At 51.6% G+C, this 20,274-nt stretch overlaps 1 protein-coding gene across 1 annotated transcript in view; it reads right to left on the minus strand.

The window, feature by feature from the left end:
• The window catches only part of GRID1 (glutamate ionotropic receptor delta type subunit 1), a 318,654-nt gene extending 298,812 nt beyond the window's left edge, over positions 1-19,842 (minus strand). Inside the window, exons 1-5 of the mRNA XM_027771955.1 lie at positions 19,721-19,842; positions 19,388-19,537; positions 15,476-15,630; positions 14,574-14,722; positions 13,928-13,981 (exon numbers count right to left, since the gene is read on the minus strand). Of these exons, the coding sequence (XP_027627756.1) occupies positions 13,928-13,981; positions 14,574-14,722; positions 15,476-15,630; positions 19,388-19,537; positions 19,721-19,842 (630 nt within the window). The remainder of the gene's footprint in view (positions 1-13,927; positions 13,982-14,573; positions 14,723-15,475; positions 15,631-19,387; positions 19,538-19,720) is intronic.
• Positions 19,843-20,274: the final 432 nt, after the last annotated feature.

The raw sequence follows: 20,274 nt of genomic DNA on the forward strand, positions 1-20,274 counted from the left end.
GGGTGATTTCTCGCTTTCTGTCTCTCTGTCTCTCTCTGTCTGTCTGGCGAGCGCACGCGCCCTATAGCAAAACCCTCTAAAAAAAAAAAAAAAAAAAGAACATTGTTGGGCCAGCCCTGGGGACTAGTGGGTCAGGGAGCTAGGTCCTATGTGGCCAAATGTGGTTCAAGTCTCAGCCTACTGGAGCTTATAAAACACACATGCACCAAGTCCCAACGGGATGGAGGAATGAAGTAGAAAGTATCGTGGCATGACCAAGCCACATTGGGGACACTGGGGGATGCTTTGCCCCATCCTCTCTCCCTCTGTCTCTCTGTCTCTAGTGAACACACACACTTTCTGGCAATCAGTAAAAAAAAAAAAAAAAAAAGATTGAGATAAATTAAATATGTTTACTATTTAGGGCCTGCAGGTGGCATGGTGGTTAAAGTACTGGACTGTCACAAAGCCAGCCATGGTTCGAGTCCCAGACCCAGCAGCCTGAAAGTCATGTCGGGCACTTGTGCATGTATGCCCCAAATCCTGAGAGGAGAACGAGCAAGAAGCGACTATTGTGTGGCCATCCCCACGGGGGCAATTTCTCACTTTCCCTCTCTGTGTCTCTGCATCTCCCTCTGTCTCTACAGCAAGCACATGTACCCTATGGCAAAGTATTTATAAATATAAATGCTAAAGCAACTACTAAATTGTTTTTGCTACAGTAAAAGCTAACAAAAGAGTTAAAACAGAATCATAAAAATTTCTCAGTTCACCCAAAGAAGTTAAAAAAAAAAAAAAAAGAGGAAAATGGATCAAGAGGAATGAAACAAACAGAAGATAGCAAGAAGAGAAACTTCAACCTAACCATAGGATGATTGCATTAAGGGTAAATAATCTAAGCTCCTTAATTAAAGGGCAAACATTATCATAGTAAGTAAAATAGCAGGGCCCGAGAGTGTGCTGCCTCGGGGAATATACTTCAAACACAGAGGGACAGATCGGGTAAAAGTAAAACAAGAGGAAGAGGTGTATTATTGCAACACTCGCCTACACAACCTGGAACGGCTGTATTAATACCAGATAAGGTACATTTCAGAGAAAAGAAAGTTACCAAGGATAAGGGAGGTCATTTTCATGATGATAAAGGGCAATTAATCAAGAGGGCATAAAAATCCTAAACATTTATGCCCCTCGTAACAGGGGCAAAATATATTAAGCAATAACTGATGAAACTGCACGAGGACATAAACAAACTCACAATTAAAGTGGAATATTTTAATGCCTCTCTCAATAATTGATAGAACAAGTAGACAAAAAAATCAAAGATACACAAGACACAAATAACACAATCAACTCAGTGACCTAATTCACATTTATAGATCGCTCTGCACAGCAGATCACACTTCCCCTTCAAGTGCACATCAGACATCCACCAAGAAACGCAACACACCAATTAGCACATCAGTCTCAACCCTTGTAAAAGGATTCAAGTAACACAAACTATGTTCTCTGACCACAGTGGAACTAAATTAGAAATCAGTAACAAAACGATTCCCCCCAAAGCCTCAAATATTTGGAAACCAAATAATATACTTCTAAAGAACTCATGGGTAAAAGAAGAAGCAAAAAAAAAAAAGTAATATAGAAAGTATTTTGACCTAAATAATGAAAATAGAACATTTTGAAATTTGTAGGATACCATTAAATCACTTAAAGGAAAACACAGCATTATAGAAAAATAAAAGTCTCCATCAATGATCTCATCTCTCCTCTAAAGAACTGGAAAAAAAAAAGAGCAAATTAAAGCCAAAGGAAACAGAAGAAAGAAAATAATGAAGATAAAACCATAAATCAATACAAGAGAAAACAGAAGAGCAATAGAGAAAATCAATGATATAAAAAAAAACTGGTCCTTGGGACCAGCAGTTAGCATAATGGCTATGTCTCTGGACTCCCACATAGTCGACCGCGGTTCAAGTCCCAGACCCAGCGGCTTAAACTCACGCCAGGTGCATGTGCGTGCGTGCCCAAGATCCCGAGAGGAGAATGGAGGAGAAGGGATTGTGGCATGGCCATCGCCCCTGGGGGGTGATTTCTCGCTTTCTGTCTCTCTCTCTCTCTGTCTGTCTTTCTGGTGAGCACATATGCCCTATAGTAAAAACCTCTCCAAAAAAAAAAAACTGGTCCTTTGGGGCTGCAGATTGCGTAATGGTTAGGATGCTAGATTCCCATGTGGCCAACCATGATTTGAGTCCCGGACCTGGCAGCTTGCATTCTAACTTTCTCTGTCTCTCTCTGGTCAAATTTAAAATAATAATGATGATGATGATGTATAAATTAAATAAAATCATCCTTCAAAAACACATAACTGGTTCTTCGAAATCAATAAACCTCCAATCAGATTGATGAAGAAACAATGAGGAGACATAGATTATAACTAATATGAAGGAAAGAGAGTGTATATCTTCAGATTCGGCAAATATTAAATGGATAATAAGGAAATGTTATGAGCTTTGTGCCAATATTTAACAATTTAGATGAAATGGAAACTTCTTTGAAAGATACAAACTACAGAAATTGCTCAAGAACAGAGTCCTATGTCTACTAAAGATATTTCATTTGTACTTAAAACGTTCCTACAAAGAAAACTCCAAATGTCTTGATTTAAAAATGGGTGACTGACACAGCCGCAGTAGCATGTGGTAGGTGCTGTTGCTTGGTAGGCTGAAGCCACAGGGAAGGCCTGGGTGCAACTCCTGGCCCACCCTAAAAAGGAAGGAGCAGTGTATGCACCCGTAATCCCAGCTTCCTGGGTGGCAGCAGCAGGAGGATCACAACACAATGAGATTTGTCTAAAATAGCACACACATACACAAATTAACGTATAAAATAACAAAAACGGGTAACCGATCTAAATAAACATTTCCCCAAGGAAGACATAAAAATGGCCAACAGATATATTAAGGAGTGCTTAGCATCACAAATCATCAGGGAAACGTGAACCAAAATGACAGTGAGACACCGTATCACCCCAGTTAGAATGGCTATTAAAGAAAAGACGAAAAATAAGGCATGCTGGGAACCAGCAGTTAGCGTAATGGCTATGTCACTGGACTCCCACGTAGTCGACCGCGGTTCGCATCCCGGACCCGGTGGCTTAAAACTCACGCCGGGCGCGTGTGCGTGTGTGCCCAAGATCCCAAGAGGAGAATGGAGGAGAAGGGATTGCGGCGTTACCATCCCCCCTCGGGGGTGATTTCTCACTTTCTGTCTCGCTGTCTCTGTCTGGTTGGCGAGCACACGCGCCCTATCGCGAAAAAACCTCTCCAAAAAAAATAAAAATAAAAAATAAAAAATAAGAAAAGGAAAAATAAGACATGCTGACAGGAGGCCTGAAGAGGCAACACTGAACACTGTTGAAGGGAACGTGAATGAGTGCAGCCATGACAGGGAACAGTGTGGAGGTTTCTCACAAAAGAGCCAGCAATCCAATTCTGGGTGTCTACCAGGAAGAAAGGAGCTCCACGTGTCGAGGACATCTCTGCACGCTGATGTTTCCTGCAGCACTAGTCACAACAGCCAGATGTGAAATCGGCCTACGTGTCCATCAGCAGATGCATGGAGGAAGACAACGGGCTATATTTGTACAGGGGAGTAGAGTCCGGCCACGGAAAGAAGGCCGTTCTGTCCTTTGCAGCAACGTGCATGAAGGACATTAAGTTACGTGACAGAACCAGGCATGGAGAGACAGACACCACATGATCTCACTTACATGTGGAAACGTAAAAAGTATATCTCATGGAGATAAAAAGAATAATGGTCTCAGAGAGAGGCTGAGAAGAGTAGAGGGGAAATAGGGAGAGGCTAGTTAATGGTACAAAATTAGAGGGATTCTCAAGCCACCGGGTCTAAGACTTAAGCCACAAGGTTGGCCATGTGGAATCCAGCCCCTTAACCTCCACACCACCTGCTGGCCCTTGATAAAAACACTTACAAAACAAGGACTAGGAGAGAATTCCCCCTATCTGATAAAGAGCACCTATGAACAACTTACAGCTAACTTGATACTTCACTGTGAAACACTGTGTGTGTTCCCCTTGATAACAGAATAAAGGGATGTCTGCTCTCCACTCACGTTCAGCATTGCACTGAGATACTGGTCAATGTAATCAGACAAGAAAAAGAAATGAAGGAGAGGTGAAGCTGTCATATTTCCAGAGGACACGACAGTCAATGTAGAAAAGCTAGAGAATTCCTACGAAAAACTAGCAGAATTCCAGGAAAAAGGGTCGGTATACCAAAATCATTGCATTCTCTACATTAGGTTGTTGGGAAAGTCATTACGTATTCCTCTATGGTTTTCTATGCAAAAACTGCATCATGACTTTCCCGACGACCCAGTGCTACCAAGGAACAACTGGAACTTAACGTGTTTTAAAAGTACCATTTGTAATAGCCCCAACTATATAAATATTGAGAGATAAATCTGATAAAAAGATGTGAAAAAGCAGGAACCAGCAGATGGTGTAATGGTTACATCACTGAACTCCCACATAATCAAGTGCAGTTTGAGTCCTAGATCTAGAGACTTGAAACTCACACCAGGCACCTAGATCTAGAGACTTGAAACTCACACCAGGGAATGGAGGAGAAAGGATTGCAGCATGACCATCCCCTTAGGGGTTGATTTATCGCTTTCTGTCTCTCTGTTTCTCTCTGTCTCTCCAGCAAGCATATGTGCCCTATAGCAAAAATCTCTCTCTAAAAACTTAAATGTAAAAAAATTGGGGAACCAGCAGTTAGCGTAATGGCTATGTCGCTGGACTCCCACGTAGTCGACCGCGGTTCACAGCCTGGACCCGGTGGCTTAAAACTCACGCCAGGCGCGTGTGCGTGCATGCCCAGGATCCCGAGAGGAGAATGGAGGAGAAGGGATTGCGTCATGACCATCCCCTCTGGGGGGTGATTTCTCGCTTTCTATCTCTATGTCTCTCTCTGTCTGTCTGGCAAGCGCACGTGCCCTATAGCAAAAACCTCTCAAAAAAAAAAATTGGAACACTAAGAACAAAAGAGTATTGCTGAGAGAAATTTTAAAATATCTAAATACTTGTAACGAGAAATATCAGTCAGAATTTTTGTAGAGATTAATAAGATCATTCCCAAATTCACTCAAAAGTTTCAAAAATTTACCAAAGTCAAAAACAACATTGAAAGTGAAGATGAAAGCAGAAGGTTAGCAAAGTCCGATTTCTAATTTTATTATAGGGCTGTAGTAATCAAGAGTGTGGGATTGGCATAAAGAGAGAGAAAAAAATATCAAGGAAAGAATAAAAAGTAGAAAAATTTTCCAGATACTGCACTGAAAACACAATTCATTTTTAAAAGTCAATAAATTGGACTTTATAAAATTAAAGATATTTACTCAGTGAAAGATAGTATTAAAATGAAAAGACAAGCCACAGATTGAAAGAAAATATTTGTAAAGTATATATCTGATAAAGAACTTGTACCTCACATATATTAAGAACTTTTAGAACTCAGTGATGAGAAAACAAATAATTCAATAAAAATTATCAAAATATTTAAGCAGAAACTTACATCAGAAAAGACATACAGATGGGACCAACAGATGGCATAATGTCATGTTGCTGGACTCTCATGTAGTCAATCGCGGTTCAAGTCCCAGACCTGCCAACTTAAAACTCATGTTGGGCACATGTGCACGTGTGCCCAAGATCCCAGGAGGAGAATGGAGAAGAAATTGCAGCCATTCCCCCTGGGGGGGGGGGGGGCCCCAGGAGGAGAATGGAGAAGAAATTGCAGCCATTCCCCCTGGGCGGGGGGGGTAATTTCTTGCTTACTGTCTCTCTGTCTCTCTCTCTCTCTCTTACTCTGTCTCTCTGGAGAGTGCACACCCCCATAGCAAAAATATCTCTAAAATTAAAAAAGAAGACTACAGATATAGATAGTGCTATGGTTTGACGCACCCTCCAAAATATTAAATATTGGACTTAGATTGTACAGGGAAAGTATGAAGAGGAACTTAAACCCAACTATGGGGCTGACAGTTGGGGCTTTTGGAAAGTGATTAGATACAAGGGTGGGGCCCCACGATGAAGTCCTGGTGGGCTTATACAGAGAGGCAGTGACACAGTGACACATGGACACAGACACGCTCTCCTGCTCTGCTCTGCCTTGCCATGTGCTCCACCAGCAAGAAAGCCCTCTCCAGATATCACCATGAGCTGAATCAACTCTAGTCTTATGAACCTTCCAGTTTCTGTTATTCACAACAGAACAGACTAGAACAGAAGGCAAATAAGCACATGAAAAGATGATCAGTGTCATTGGTCATCAGGGAAATGAAAATTGAAGTCACAATGAGGACTGCTCCACACCCATTACAGTGGCTAAAATCAAACGGTGGCCTCACTGAGTACTGAGGAGAATGTGGAGCAACTGGAACTCTCATCAAATTCACACTTCCTTAAAAGCTAAGCATACAGGCCAGCAGGTGGCGTGGGTTAAGGCAGCTGGATACTGCATTACCAACTGCATGGTTCAAGTCACAGACCCAGGGCTTAAGAGAAACACGCCAGGCATGTGTGCATGTGTGCCCAAAGCCTGGAATAAGAATGGAGCAGAAGGGATTGTGGCATGGCCATGCCCCCCTTGGGTGGGGTGTGATTTCTCAGTTTCTCGCTTTCTCTCTCTCTCTCTCTCTCTCTCTCTCTCTCTCTCTCTGTCTCTGCTTCTGGCAAATGCACGCACCCTATAGTGAAACAAAAAACAAACACCTACCGTATGACCCAGCAATTGCACTTGCAACTATATACTCCAGAGACATGAACGCGTATCAAGTGTAGATCCAGACAAAGACTTACACGATGATCGGAGCAGCTTCATCTGTAACAGCCAAAAATCTAGAGCAACCCAAAGGATAACCAGCCTGTGGTATATCCATACAATCAAGTACTCCTCATGAAGTAAAAGGAGAGAACTTTTGCTGTGTATTGTGACATAGCTGAGCCTCAACACGAACACAGAAAAATAAGCCACACCAAAAAGAGAACAGTACATATGTATGACTCCACTGATATAAAAGTGAAGCACCTACAAATGATCTAGAGTGCCCGAACTGGATGAGTAGCTGTCCAGAGATGGAGAGTGAGTGGAGCAGGAGGGTGGGATTCCCCAGGGGCACAAGGACACTCTGGGCAATGACCATGTCCCCTGCCTTCACTGCAGCTAGGGTCAGCTAGGGTCTCACAGTGCAGACATACGTCACACTAAAAAGCTCATGGACTTACACATAAGCATTTGTTGTTTGCCACTTAAACCTCATAATACTGTTCACTTTTAAATAAAAAAGAGTGAAAGTGACACTCAAAAAACATTGCTCTGGGGAACCAGCAGTTAGCGTAGTGGCTATGTCGCTGGACTCCCACGTAGTCGACCGCGGTTCGTGTCCCGGACCCGGTGGCTTAAAACTCACGCCGGGCGCGTGTGCGTGCGTGCCCAAGATCCCGAGAGGAGAATGGAGGAGAAGGGATTGCGGCGTGACCATCCCCCCTGGGGGGTGATTTCTCGCTTTCTGTCTCTATGTCTCTCTCTGTCTGTCTGGCGAGCGCACGCGCCCTACAGTGAAAATCTCTCCAAAAAAAAAAAAAAAAAAACATTGCTCTGCTCCATCTAACGGCTGAGAAACGGCAACTCCTATTCCTCCTTCGGGGGCTCTGAGCTGGGGCCATGGAAGCAGTAAATGTAGTCCTTGTCCCCCTAGGCTTCTCAGTGAGGCTGGGGAGAGAAACAAGTGAAAATTACAACAAACCTAGTTGGTTTTGAGTGTTTTCTATTTATTTAAAGGGTTATTAATTTATTGTGTTATTAATATTTATTTATTATTTTTACATTCAATCCCTGTGTATCATTACAGCATACCAAATGAATTTTCCCACCCTGAATACACTGTACATTTGTTCAAAGATATTACCAAACATATTATCATCAACAGATAATTTTCCATTTTCGTGTGCCTTAAATGCTTTGCTTCTTTCTTTTTCCCCTTGACTCCCTCCCTCTCACCCTCCCCCACTTCCCAGCATCCTCCCACACTGTCAGACAGTGTTTCTAAATTATATTTGAAGACGGTAAACAGTATAGAAACTTAATGTTCAAATAGAATTGGGATCTTTAGAATGAAAGGAAGAAAAATGTTAACTCTTCTCCCTTTCCCTCTCTGCATCCCAATCAGTTGTGAGTCTGCCTCCCTGTCATGGTCTTCTCAGGGTTTTCCTCTCTCAGAGCCTTAGCGCCTCGCGACACACATCACACACGTGCCGCTCAGTCTTACTTCACTTGTTTCACTCTGTGTGTGTTTGGGGCTTGGGCGGACGTGAGAGTCTGGAGGGAAGTTTCCAGAGTATTGGTAGAAGCCCGCCCTGGAGCAGGGCAAGGCCTGACCCCTGAGGATCCTCGCAGAGTATATGTCAGTGCAAACCTGCAAGTGAAAAGTCTGGGGCCTGGGGAGCGAGAACTAGGGGACATCCTGGGTCAGGGGCTGCAGAGTTCTTTTTTTTTTTTCTTTTTGGAGAGATTTTCACTGTAGTGCGCGTGCGCTCGCCAGACAGACAGAGAGAGACATAGAGACAGAAAGCGAGAAATCACCCCCCAGGGGGGATGGTCACGCCGCAATCCCTTCTCCTCCATTCTCCTCTCGGGATCTTGGGCACGCACGCACACGCGCCCGGCGTGAGTTTTAAGCCACCGGGTCCAGGACACGAACCGCGGTCGACTACGTGGGAATCCAGCGACATAGCCATTACGCTAACTGCTGGTTCCCAGGGGCTGCAGAGTTCTCACCCCGGATGACCCTCGGGATACTCAGCCCAGCTCGGCTCTGTGTAACGAGAGGCCCGCCACAGCCCTGCCGCCCCACCACCTGCCAACAACCTATCCAGCGCAGTGGAGGACACGAAGACCGAGAGCACCTGGGTGTGCTTGAGGAAAACACATGTGTGGAACTCAGGGTGCTCTGGGCATTAGCGCTCCAACACACTGCAAGGGTCACCTGGTCTATGTGAAAGGACTCTTTGATCACGGAATCCCTTTTCCACAGAGCACCTGCAAACTAGCAGGACCTCAGCACAATGTGTGACCTCCCCAGGGAGCCCGAGCAGCTCCCCCTGCCTCCTTCCTGGCTGCTCCACCCCTGCCAAGGGCATGGTCCAGAGCCAAGGGAGCAAGCGTGTGCCTCTGAAGACGAGCTGGCACACCCGGGACTCACAGTGCAGGTCAGGGGCCAGTGTGGTGGGACAGACGGTGCCACAGCCCTGACTCAGGAAACAAAACCATGGCTTTCTGAGTCCACAAAACATAGAAGGCTCTAAACGCCTCTTCCTGCCCACGCGGTACTTAGACAAGCAGAGTCATGACGAGAAGCAAGAGGCACCAGTGGTGGCAGGTTTAACTGAGCAAGTTCCTCCATGCGAGCCCCCATGCCAGGACACCAGGGGAGCCGAAAGAAAGAGACCCAGGCCCTCCCTTCCAGATCGCTCTGGGGGTCAGGCGTGCAGTGATTCCCCAGCACGCAGGGCCGGGGTGAGGAGCCCAAGACAGGACGAGTAAGTTCACTGGGGAAGCCCAGAAGCCCTTAAGGCAGAGAATATTTGGCAGACCCCTCCAGGAAAGTAAGTTCTGGACAGCCAGAGAGTCAAGGGCATAGCAAGTGGAGGGGAAATCCTGGCAGAACCCGCATTCACTTCCCGTCCTCCAGCGTCAGGAAGAGACACGAAATACAGGACGCAGTGCTGGGATGCACCCTGAACCAGCGAGGGAAGGGACCGCAAGATGTGAGTGAGGCGCCTATGGGCTCAGGGTCGTCCTGGAGGGTGGGGCAGACTGCACGGAGTGGACATGGCTCCATCACTGGAAGCCAACCAGGGGACGGGGACAGGGGCCCTGGGATCGAAGCCCTGATGAGCAAGGACCAGGTTTCGGGGAGGACGGTGAGTTCAGAGGGGCTCACTGAGCCAGAGGGGGCGACAGGACCCCCAAGCAGCTGAGACAAGGCAGCCGCGGGACCTCTAGGTCGGATCTGGAGTGGATGTGGGGTGTGGGGTCAGCACGACAGACTGACACAAGGAGGAGCGCCGAGAAGGGCCTGCCGGCCGGGCCTCATCCCTCCGTGGAAGCCCCTCCCCTTGGGTCCCTGCCTGCTTACGGGACAGTATTTAGATGCTTGCTCCTCAGAACACTGAGGTGCCAGGTCATGTGTGTGCATTCACAGGTTTGTTGAGGCCATCACAATTCCCATTGAAATGTGCTTTGGTCCCATGTCTAGAAGGGTTAGCCAACAATGAGAGCCACCCAGCAGCAAGCGGGCACTTCGAGTCCCCGTCACAGCAGGCTCTTCGGGAGGCTGGAGAGGCACACTGCACATTCCACAGAATTCCCTGCAAAGACTGCTCAGGAGGCCAGACTGTGAGGCCCGCGGCCCCCGCCCAGAGGCCGTCGTCCTCTGTATCCAGACTCTAGCCAGCACTGGGACAGCTGAGAGGGGACAGAGCACACGGGGTCTGCTGAAGGCCACGTGGAGAGGGAGTACTAAACTCCAGCTCATGAAGAAGTCTGGGAGCCACCGCACCCAGTGGGTCAGGTCCAACCGGCCCTGGCCGGCAGCTACGGAGCGGCCCCGCTCAGCCTCGACATCTCCGAAGCTCTGTGTAAATCGCTTCCTTTGCCTTTTCTCTGGGGCGCCCTGGGAGTGCTCATCGAGGCCGTTCGTCCTGCACTGTGGGCACTGACCTGCCTCAACCCAACCTTTCCACCAATGCACGTGCTGCAGGGGCTGAGGATTCGGTGATGAGCTAGACCTGGCTGGACGGAGCCTCCTGGACTAATGGCTCATTTGCTTTCCACAAAATCTTTTAAATCTCCCACCCATTGCCCCTTATAGCCTAATCGATCGACCAATATAGCTTACATCCAAAATCACACCTGTTTGCCAGGGGCCCCCCACGGTGGAGCCCCAAGGCCTGGGGGCGGGTGCTGAGGCTCGCTCTATGTCCGATGACCCCCTGATGAAGCAGGCCTGCACTGTGCATCGCCAGTCCTCACAGGGGTGGATGGGTCAGAAACTGTTCGTGAAGCAAGCAGAAACCACTCCTGAGCGCTCACCTCAGATCCAGGGAATAGTGGGAGCCAGCCGAAGACAGAGGGGAAGCCTGAGGCAGAGCTCGTCAGGGACGAGGGCGCAGGGCCATGCTGCGGGCCAACAGCACCAGCGTGGGAGGGAGAAGGCTCAGGCCTGAGCTCGTGTGAGGGGCCAGACTTCCTCCAGGGAAGTGGGGAGCAGTTTCAAGTGGGAAGACGAGGATTTGGTGCAGTGACTGAGCTCTGGAGACCGTGCTGGGAGGCGAGCTAGTGAAAGCCTGCCTCCACTCTGCTTTTCCCTCTGCCTTATTGTATCCCTGGTCATCATACACGGCAACCAGGACGGCACCTGGGCAGCTATCCGCAGCTGTCTGTGGCTTGTACTGGATAGCTTTAAAATGTTGCAAAACCTAAAATGACAACACGTGGTGAGAGGAACAGGCCTTCAGTTTCAGTGGGGCCATGCCACAGCAGAAGCAGTAGTTCTGACTAATGGCTCCTAAGGATAAGCCCACAGGTAATTTAGAGCGCACCTCAGTCATTCACCATGAGCTGCTCTGGGGTCCGGGGGGAAAACTTCACAAGAGGCTCGACATTGGATCTCGACTCCAAGAACGTCCATGAGCCTGCTCCAAAGACAGCCCGAGCGCCCCTCTGGGCGTGCATACCTGAACCCGACCACCAGGCTTTGCTGACCCAGACGCTGGCCACAGCGAGGCGTCTCTGCCAGGCCACGGGCACAATGGCGTTGCTGGGTAGGAAGGGTGTCGGAGCCAGTCTTCATGTGGGATCCCAGACGCACTAGGCGGCTGCACCTCGGGCAGACGACTTCACCCCTGGAGCTCTGCCCCTTGTGTGAGACAGTAACTGCCACGCAGGGTGTCCACAGGGACTGAGGGGAGCGTGGAGCACCCTGGCAAGCACCTGGCACCTGATCCGCAAATCGGAAGTTCAGCTGCTGTCCTTCGCCCCTCCTTAGGAAGAGCCTCCTCACAGAAGAGGCAGTAAGAAAGGAGGGGCTAGTGCTCCCTGGAGACGCCTGACTTCCAGGGGTACAAGCAGGACGGGAGCACACTGCTGGTGGCCTGGGTGCACTGCAGGCTGTGGGGGCAGAGCTGTCCTCGTGGGAGGGGTTGCTCCAGTGTGGGTCGACAGGTGCACATCTGACCCCAGTGACCAAGCCCTGGGTTCTGGCTGCGCAGTGACGCCAGCATGCCTATCAGTGTGAGACAGCCGGGGACACCTGCCTCATCGCGAAGTTTACCCCAGCCCCAGAGAGGGGTCAGAAGGCCAGGTGGAGGGCCCCTGGGGAGAGAGGGATTCAAGGAGGGAAAAGGAGAGGGTCAAAACGTGAGAGGAGAGCCCTTTCCTGAAGGTGGTGAGGAGAAACACCAGCCAACAAAGGTGGGGGAGTCCCTGGGAAAGTAAAGCCAGCTCCAGATGGCTGACTCAGGGACACGGACATGCCCCTTCTCTGGAATGAAGGAACCTGTGGAGAAGTGAAGTCCAGAGGATCAAAACTTCCCAAAGATGAGTGAGGCCTGGCCAGGCACTGACGCACCAGGAGGCAGTAGCCACTCGAGTTCACTCTCAGAACTATGAGCACAACCATCTGCACCCCAAGGTAATGCAGGTACCGTGCACCTCCTGCGTGGACGTGCAGCTAAGAGGATGTGGATTTCATGGAGGAAACTCAGGCAAAGTGAACCTTGCAAGGAACAACTACTGGATACTACCGTGCAATACTAAAATAAGCCACACAAAGCTCTTTCAGCCATATTAGTGCTGAGCTTCATGAAGAACACACGTCGTAAAAGAGCAAGCACCTGCATACCGAACGCGCACCTTCTCGGGGACCGCCACTAGGAACCAGCCAGCCTAGTCAGGAGCAGCCGACAGCTGCAGCCCGCTGAACATGGCCGGGAAGTCATTCTCCGGCCACCACACTCTGCGTCACATGGACTGCCCCGGTCGGTGCTCCCTGAATATGGGCGTGGCAGGACTCTCCAGGAGAGGGAGGGCAGCTGAGTCCCATTCTCTCCGGTGCACTGCCTGCAGCGTGCAGGACCAGGGCCAGGGCCAGGCACACACGCTCGGCAAGAGGCAGGCCAGGCCACAATGACACCTCGTGTCCCCATTCCTCCAGGGCCTGACAGCCGCCAGTCATGGGACAGACTTTCTATTCACCCCCTTTACATGGGTGCATTGAACTCTGCCCCCACCAGCTGCACACAGGGAGGGACACACACACACATACACACACACATACAATTCATACATATGTACCCACAATACTCACAATGATACCCTCAAACACATACACACTCACATATGTACACTCCCATGCACATTAACTCATACACTGAAACATACATGTTCACACACACATACAACTCACACATTCACAAGCTACACTCACACTTACACATATACACTTATACTGTTGCACACATGTACACACCCACACATACCCCACTTACACTCATAACCCCACATGACCTCAACGTCCCCCAGGAAATGCCCCATCCTCCCTTCGCCTGCCCTCTAACTGCTCCAGCGCCTGCCCTGCCTGGCTGCCCTCCTCACCAGCACAGCACAGCTAATACCCGACCGGTGAACTCAGGTGAGCACCTTGCAGGTCAAGTCCAGCTCTCTGACCTCATGTCTCAGCAGGGCGGAGCCCCAGGGTTCACCTCAGCCCCCACGTCAGAACTGGGCCCGCTAGGCTGGCTTTGGGCTTCCCGAAGGGGCAGGTGGCACAGTCCAGGCCACCCCACCCACGCTGGGCTCTCACCTCGTTCACGAACACCCAGTGGCTGTCCTTGGAAGCCAGGTTGGTCTCTACAGCCTGCGGAGAGAAAAAGAAGGAGTGTGAACAGAGCTGAGCCAGGGCCGGCAGACAGGACTGCCAAGACGGCATTTCATAAACATTGTTCTTGGAAAATGTTTTCCTCACAAAACACGCCATCCCCTGGGGCCTGCCCTGGCTGCTTAGCCATGGAGGCACCGGCTAAGACGTCTGAGCTCCCGCTGCTTGTGCACACTCTGCTGTGCCAGCCCCAGCACGGGCAAAGAGCTGGCTCCACCAGGCTCCCCGGGCCGGCGAGGGCAGGCCCTCTTCCCGGGACACGCCTGCAGACACCTTCCTGCACAGGCAACGTGGCCATGAGGATGGGCAACGTGGCCATGAGGGTCATCATCATTGAGGCTACAGGGCCAGGCGCTGGATGAGGGACTCGAGGTGGCTCACCCCGCTGTGCTGAGCACCGCTTGGGAGGACAGCGGCTCATGCTGGGGCTCGGAGCTGCCGCGGGTTCCCACAGGGCTGGCATGTTCTCACTCCTGGACGGCGGCTCCACAGAGCCACTGTCCCGTATGAACCCCTACTCTGTTCCTTCAGAGCCTTTGCCTTATTCGTACTCGAACGATGATCAGTTTACTTCCTTATCCTTCACGAGGTCTCTGGGGTCAGCTTTGTCACGGGACCCGGCGCTGCAATCCGCACACAGCAGAGGGGTGTCGGCGGCCGAGCAGAGCAGGCCGTGGCGCACTAGGCTCCTCACACGTGTTACGAGGGCTTCCTCCTTCGCTGGAAAGCCAACCCGTGAGGAGGCTGGAGGGGACCAGGGCCGTCTAGCACGTCCCGCAAGAACACACGCAGCGAGCTATGCCAGACCCTTGCTGAGCACAGGGCACGGTGCCAGGGCTCCGTGGGCCTGCAAGAGAATGCTCTGGTTGTAGCCTTGTTTTTTTCCTATGTATTTTTAAATATCATTTTTATTACTCTTTTTTACTAATATGTGTGTATATATATATATATACACACACACACACACACACACACACACACACACATATACAGAAAAGTAAAAACGTTCAGGTCCTCCCATAACCTCTCCCCATGTTAAAAACGTGCTGCAAGGGATCAGCAGGTGGCATGGTGATTAAGGCGCTGGACACTCCCACATGGCCAACCATGGTTTGAGTCCTGGACCTGGTGGCTTGCTTTCTCACTTTCTCTCTTTCTCTCTCTCTGTCTCTCTGTGCGTCTCTCTCTGGTCAAATGAAGATTTAAAAATGAATGAATAAATAAAAATCAATAAATAAGTCTTAAAAAAAAACGTGTTGCAGTACGGGCTCCCCACGAACCCCAAATTCACCCCCACGGGTGTTTGAGCTGCCGCTGTCAGAAGCGCCTACAGCCACATCTGTGAGTTCACAGTGACAGGTGCTTATCAGAAGGAAATCTTGTAAAAATCAGATCAGAGATGCCCACGAGGCTGGAGCTCTCGTTCTGAGTCACCACTGCTCGGGGCTACCTTCCCTCGTCAGTGCACGCAACCTGACGCGTCCCCAGCAAACGAGGCCTGGAGGTGCCAGGGCCCGCACCAGCACCCAGCCAGCCCGTGGCCCTGCAGGGACCCGTCCACCCGCTGCCGAGTCCAAGTGCTGTCGTCACTCAGGGTCCATCGGAACCTCACTGCCCTCACAGGTTTGCTGACCAACAGGACAACGTGTGGCAGTGTCCAGATGAGCTCCGGCGCGACGTGACCCAGGACCCGGCGGAGGGCCCTCCCAGGCCATGGCAGGGCTGAGAGACGCGAGGATGAAGGGGTGCAGTGTGGACGTGAGGGGTTCTGCCTGCATCCGCCATCTCGTAACCGTTCTGGCCTCTACCTGTCGTCAGTAAATGCACAGAGCGCATGCCCCTCCTGTCTGCCAAGGAACGTGAAATATTGTTGGGTCCTCGGTCTCAGAAAGGCCCCCGACATACCCCTCATGTCCCCAGGACACAGCGAGAGGAGTTGGCCGTCTCCCCCTTTGATGGTTCGAGCCCTGTGCCCCCTAGCACATGGGTCCTGGGAGCCCCTCCTGTTCCCCTCACAAGGGAAACTCCCTCATAATCCCCCTCTCCCGCATCAGTGACCGACTAAAAATGACTCTCCAGAAACTCGGGAAGAAGGCTCCCGGGCCCCTGGCCCACGCCTAGGCAGCCCAGAGGGCAGTGCTCTGAAGATGCCTCTGCCCCATGCCACAGACTCCAAACCAGGCCTGCTCCAAGGGGCTGCAGGGACCCCAGCCAGCAGCTCCCAGAGGCCCTTGGTGTGGGGAGAGGAGAAAGCATGCAGGGAGTCTTGGCCGCATAGCCCAGATCTTGCTCTGCTCTGTTCCTGGGGATCTTTGAGCCCACAGCCCAGGTGAGACGACAGGGCAGGGGACGTGGGACGAGGCAGCCTGCGCGTGCAGCCCCCACAGGTGGGCTCCGCTGCCCCGACTCCTGGCAGCTCAGCGTTTCCTTCGTGCTCACCCGAGGCTGCTGGCAACACACTGATCAACGCTGCACTTGCTGAGGGCTGGAAGGACGCCATCACCTCTGTTGGCTGGGACACCAAACCAAATCTAAAGGCAGGCGGTGTGGCAAGGCTGGACTCAAAGGCCTACACTCGGCCTCCGAAGCAGAAAAGCACATGGAAAGCGAAATGGGAAGGCAATGCCCTTAAGGGGAGAGCTGGGGGCCTGTTCTGCCACTCCGCTGCACACGGAGCCCAGACTGTACACACACTCACACGCAAGAGGGACGGCCCTCCAAAGAGAGGCTGGGGCTGCAGCCCTGAGTTGGAACCACTGCCCCGGTAGTCAGGCTGCAGCAGCTCAGCACAGGACGGAACTCTGACTTCCCACATGCTTCAGGGGGGAACGGGCTGTCTCGGAGGTGAGGGCAGCCCACTGCGAAAAGCACACACGTAGTTGGAGTTTGCAGCCCCGTCAAGTACTAAGTACCAGCACGGAAGTGGGCCAAAGGGCCGGGGAGGCCCGCCATGCACTGACATGCCACAGCGTCCGGCTGCAGGTGAGGACTTCTGAGAAAACTGACGGTGAACCTCAGGGGCTGGCCCCTTGGCCTGGTGGTTAAGGAAGGTGGATCCTACATGGCTGACCACACAGTTCGAATCTTAGAACTGACGGCTTAAAGAACATGGGGAGGGTGAGAGGATGGGAATCAAGGGGAAAAGAAAAAAGCAAAACACTTAAGGGGCACAGAAATGGGAAGTTACCTGCTGATGACTGTGTGTGGTAATACCCTGCTGATCATGCGATGTATATATTAGACTAACAGACAATGAACTCAGTTTACAAGCTGTAATGACATACAGTGGTTGACTGTATTAAAAAATAAATTAAATAAATAAAACTACATGGGGCATGCTTTGTGTGTGTGTGCACATGTGTGTGTGCGTGCACACGTCCAAAATCTCAAAAGGAAGTTAGAAATGGAGGAGAAGCGACTAGTAGCCATCCCCCATGGGAGGATGCTTCATCTCTCTCCCTCCTGGTGAGGGCATACCCTCTGGCAAGTTAAGAAGTTGTAGGTATATAGATATAACTATATATATCTCCCTACTAGGGACCCCGAGTCACTGAGAGCGGAGCTGTGCCCAAGATGCCATGCTGTTTAGCACTCCAACTCTGCCTCACGGCTGTCCTGTGATTCTGAGGGTGTGGGAAGAGTAGGTGCAACAGAGAGGTCCTCTCTGGTCCCCGAAGGAGCCAGCCCTGCAGATGACCTGACTCAATTACCGGGAAGCCCCAGGGCGCAGGTGGGAGCCTCGGCTACCCTAGGAGTCTTCGCACCTGGTACCAGACTCGCTCATGGAAGATATTGACCGAGAGAATTGATCAGAAACCCCCACAGGACAGCTGGCCAACTTTCCTGTCCTACTTTCCCTCACCAATTAAGCATCAGCTAATTTGTTAAGCCTCTTTTCCCAGCACGGAGATGAATAGCACCTGGCTGTAGCCTTTTCCAGAGGGGGCAGCCCACACAGCTGAGGTGGATGGCGTGAGCCGGAGCACCACGCCTCCTCCCGGGAGTACTGGGGCACTGCCAACTGCCAGCTTCTGGGAGGAGCGCCCCCCGCCCCCTGCCTCCTCCCGGAAATACTGGAGCACTACCAACTGCCAGCTTCTGGGAGGAGTGCCCCCCCGCCCAGGGAGCAGTGTCTCTCCGGTAGCACCAAATTCCCTTTTTTTTTTTTTAAGAAAAATTCTTGTTATGGGACAGATGTACTCATCAGAGACACAGAGAAACAGAAAGTGAGAAACACCCTCCCGGGGGCCATGGCCATGTTGCAATCCATTCTCCTCTTGGGATTTCGAGCATTTGTACCAGGCATGAGTTTTAAGTAGCCGGGGCTGGGACTTGAACTGCAGTTGACTACATGAGAGTCCAACAATGTAACCACTGCGCCATCTGCTGGTCTTGTAAGTTCCTTTCTGATGCTGCCTTTCCTTTTCCTTCCCGACCTTGGCTGTGGCAGGTGGAGTGAGTCCTGCTTCCACCTGTGGACGGACAGAGCACTATGCAAGGAGTCCTGCAGGCAGGTGGAGTCCCGCTCAGCCACACCAAGGCCGAGTGCCGGGAGAGCTCTTCCACCTCTCGGAGCTGCAGTTCCCACACTCATAAGGTACACGGTGCGGCCAAAGCTCGGCCCACACCCCCTCAAGCCCTGGGAAGACTCGGGGCACACTGGCCCCATGTGTTCACCCCCAACAGCCAACAGCTGAGACTCAGGCTGCATGGCACTCACAGAGCCTGGGGTTTACACTGCACCAAGGGCCCAAGGTGCTGCGGATACAGAAGCCAGCTGCCTGTTCCCCAGGGGGACTTCTCCCAGTGCAGCCTCGATGTTTCCAGAATCCCTTTCTGTGCAGGTCACTGCTTCCTGTGACTTCCCTCCTGTCCCTGTTCCAAGTCCCCACTCCCTGCTGTGTCTTTCTGTTTTTCATTCCTCTGAGGTGGCTTCATAATAACTTATTGTCACACAAATTCTAGTCTCAAAGTCTGCTTCTGGAAACCCAATGTGAGACAAACCCCTCCCACCTGGCATTACTGAGCCCTCAGAGACATCACACGCAAAGCTTCGGCCCAGGCGGGAGCTTGAGGCAGGATCCAGGAACGTCAAGTCCTCCCCATTCCTTCCACTCGGGTCCCGCCTGGTCTTCACTTGATAGGCTCTTTTCAATGTGCATGGCCCCTCCCCCCAACAGGTGGCAACATCTGTCCTAATCTCCTGGATGGGAAAGAACCGAGTCGAGTTGGGGCCAAAGAATACACTACGCATTCCGTGTCACAGCATGACCACAGACAAAAAGAGCAACAATAAACCCAGCATTACAAAGGGGTGCGTGTCACCTCCCTGTGAGCCACAGCCCTCCCCTCGTGCTGGCTGGTGGCACCTCAGAGACCACTGACCAGGCCAGACAAGTAGTGGGGTCTGCAGGGTCCCCAGGCGGGGGTCCCAGGCCCTGCAGGCAGACTTCTCTCTTGACCTGGCCCCACAGCTGCAGGACCACCCTCAGACGAAGTAGCAGCAGGCAGTGGAGACCACCTGTGGGCGAAGGCCTAGGGCCCGGTGAGCCCAGGATCACCACAATGGCCTGCAGCTTGGAGCAGCACAGCCAGCCCTGTCACGCTGTGGCGTGAGTCCACACGGCCTTGCCAGGCCATCGCAGTCTCTGCTGGCCCAAGGCGTCATACATGCCGAAGGAGAGCCAAGGAGGATCCAGCTGACTTCTCTCTGCCCACCTTCGAGCAGAAGAGGTGGCAGGTGCTATGGTGTGGCTGGCCCATGGCCTGGGCAGGGAGAGTGGGGTCGGCGCCATGGAGAGACCGTGCTTGCAGAGGCAGAGCTGGACGTCCACACGCATGGTGCATACATGTCCATGCATGCATTGGCAAGCAGCACCCTCTGCAGAGAAGTGTCACAGACAGACCCAGCTAAAGGAAGCTGAGGGTGCTGCTCCTCCACACCCAGGAAGCTGAGTGTGGCAGGGTCATGTCTCCTGGACATGAATAGTAGCCCGGGCCTAAACCTCCAGGGCCTTCGCCTATGGCCGACAACATCCCCAGAACGGGGATGTAAGTGACACAGAACATCAGCATGCCATCCTGTGGCCCCTCTGTGGGACCAGCGACTTCTGGATCCTGCTCTAGCCTCCCTGACCCCATGGCTTCTGTAGGAAAACAGAGGCCAGCCACGTGCTTGACCCCGACTCCCAAACTGGCTCCGGGCAGAGCAGCCCTGAGCACTGGCAGGAATGGCAGGGGGCCGGCCACCGGGCCCGCCCGCCCCGGGGGGT

This window comes from Tupaia chinensis, unplaced genomic scaffold (genome assembly GCF_000334495.1).
Source record: "Tupaia chinensis unplaced genomic scaffold, TupChi_1.0 Scaffold000240_1, whole genome shotgun sequence".
Lineage (NCBI taxonomy): Eukaryota > Metazoa > Chordata > Mammalia > Scandentia > Tupaiidae > Tupaia > Tupaia belangeri.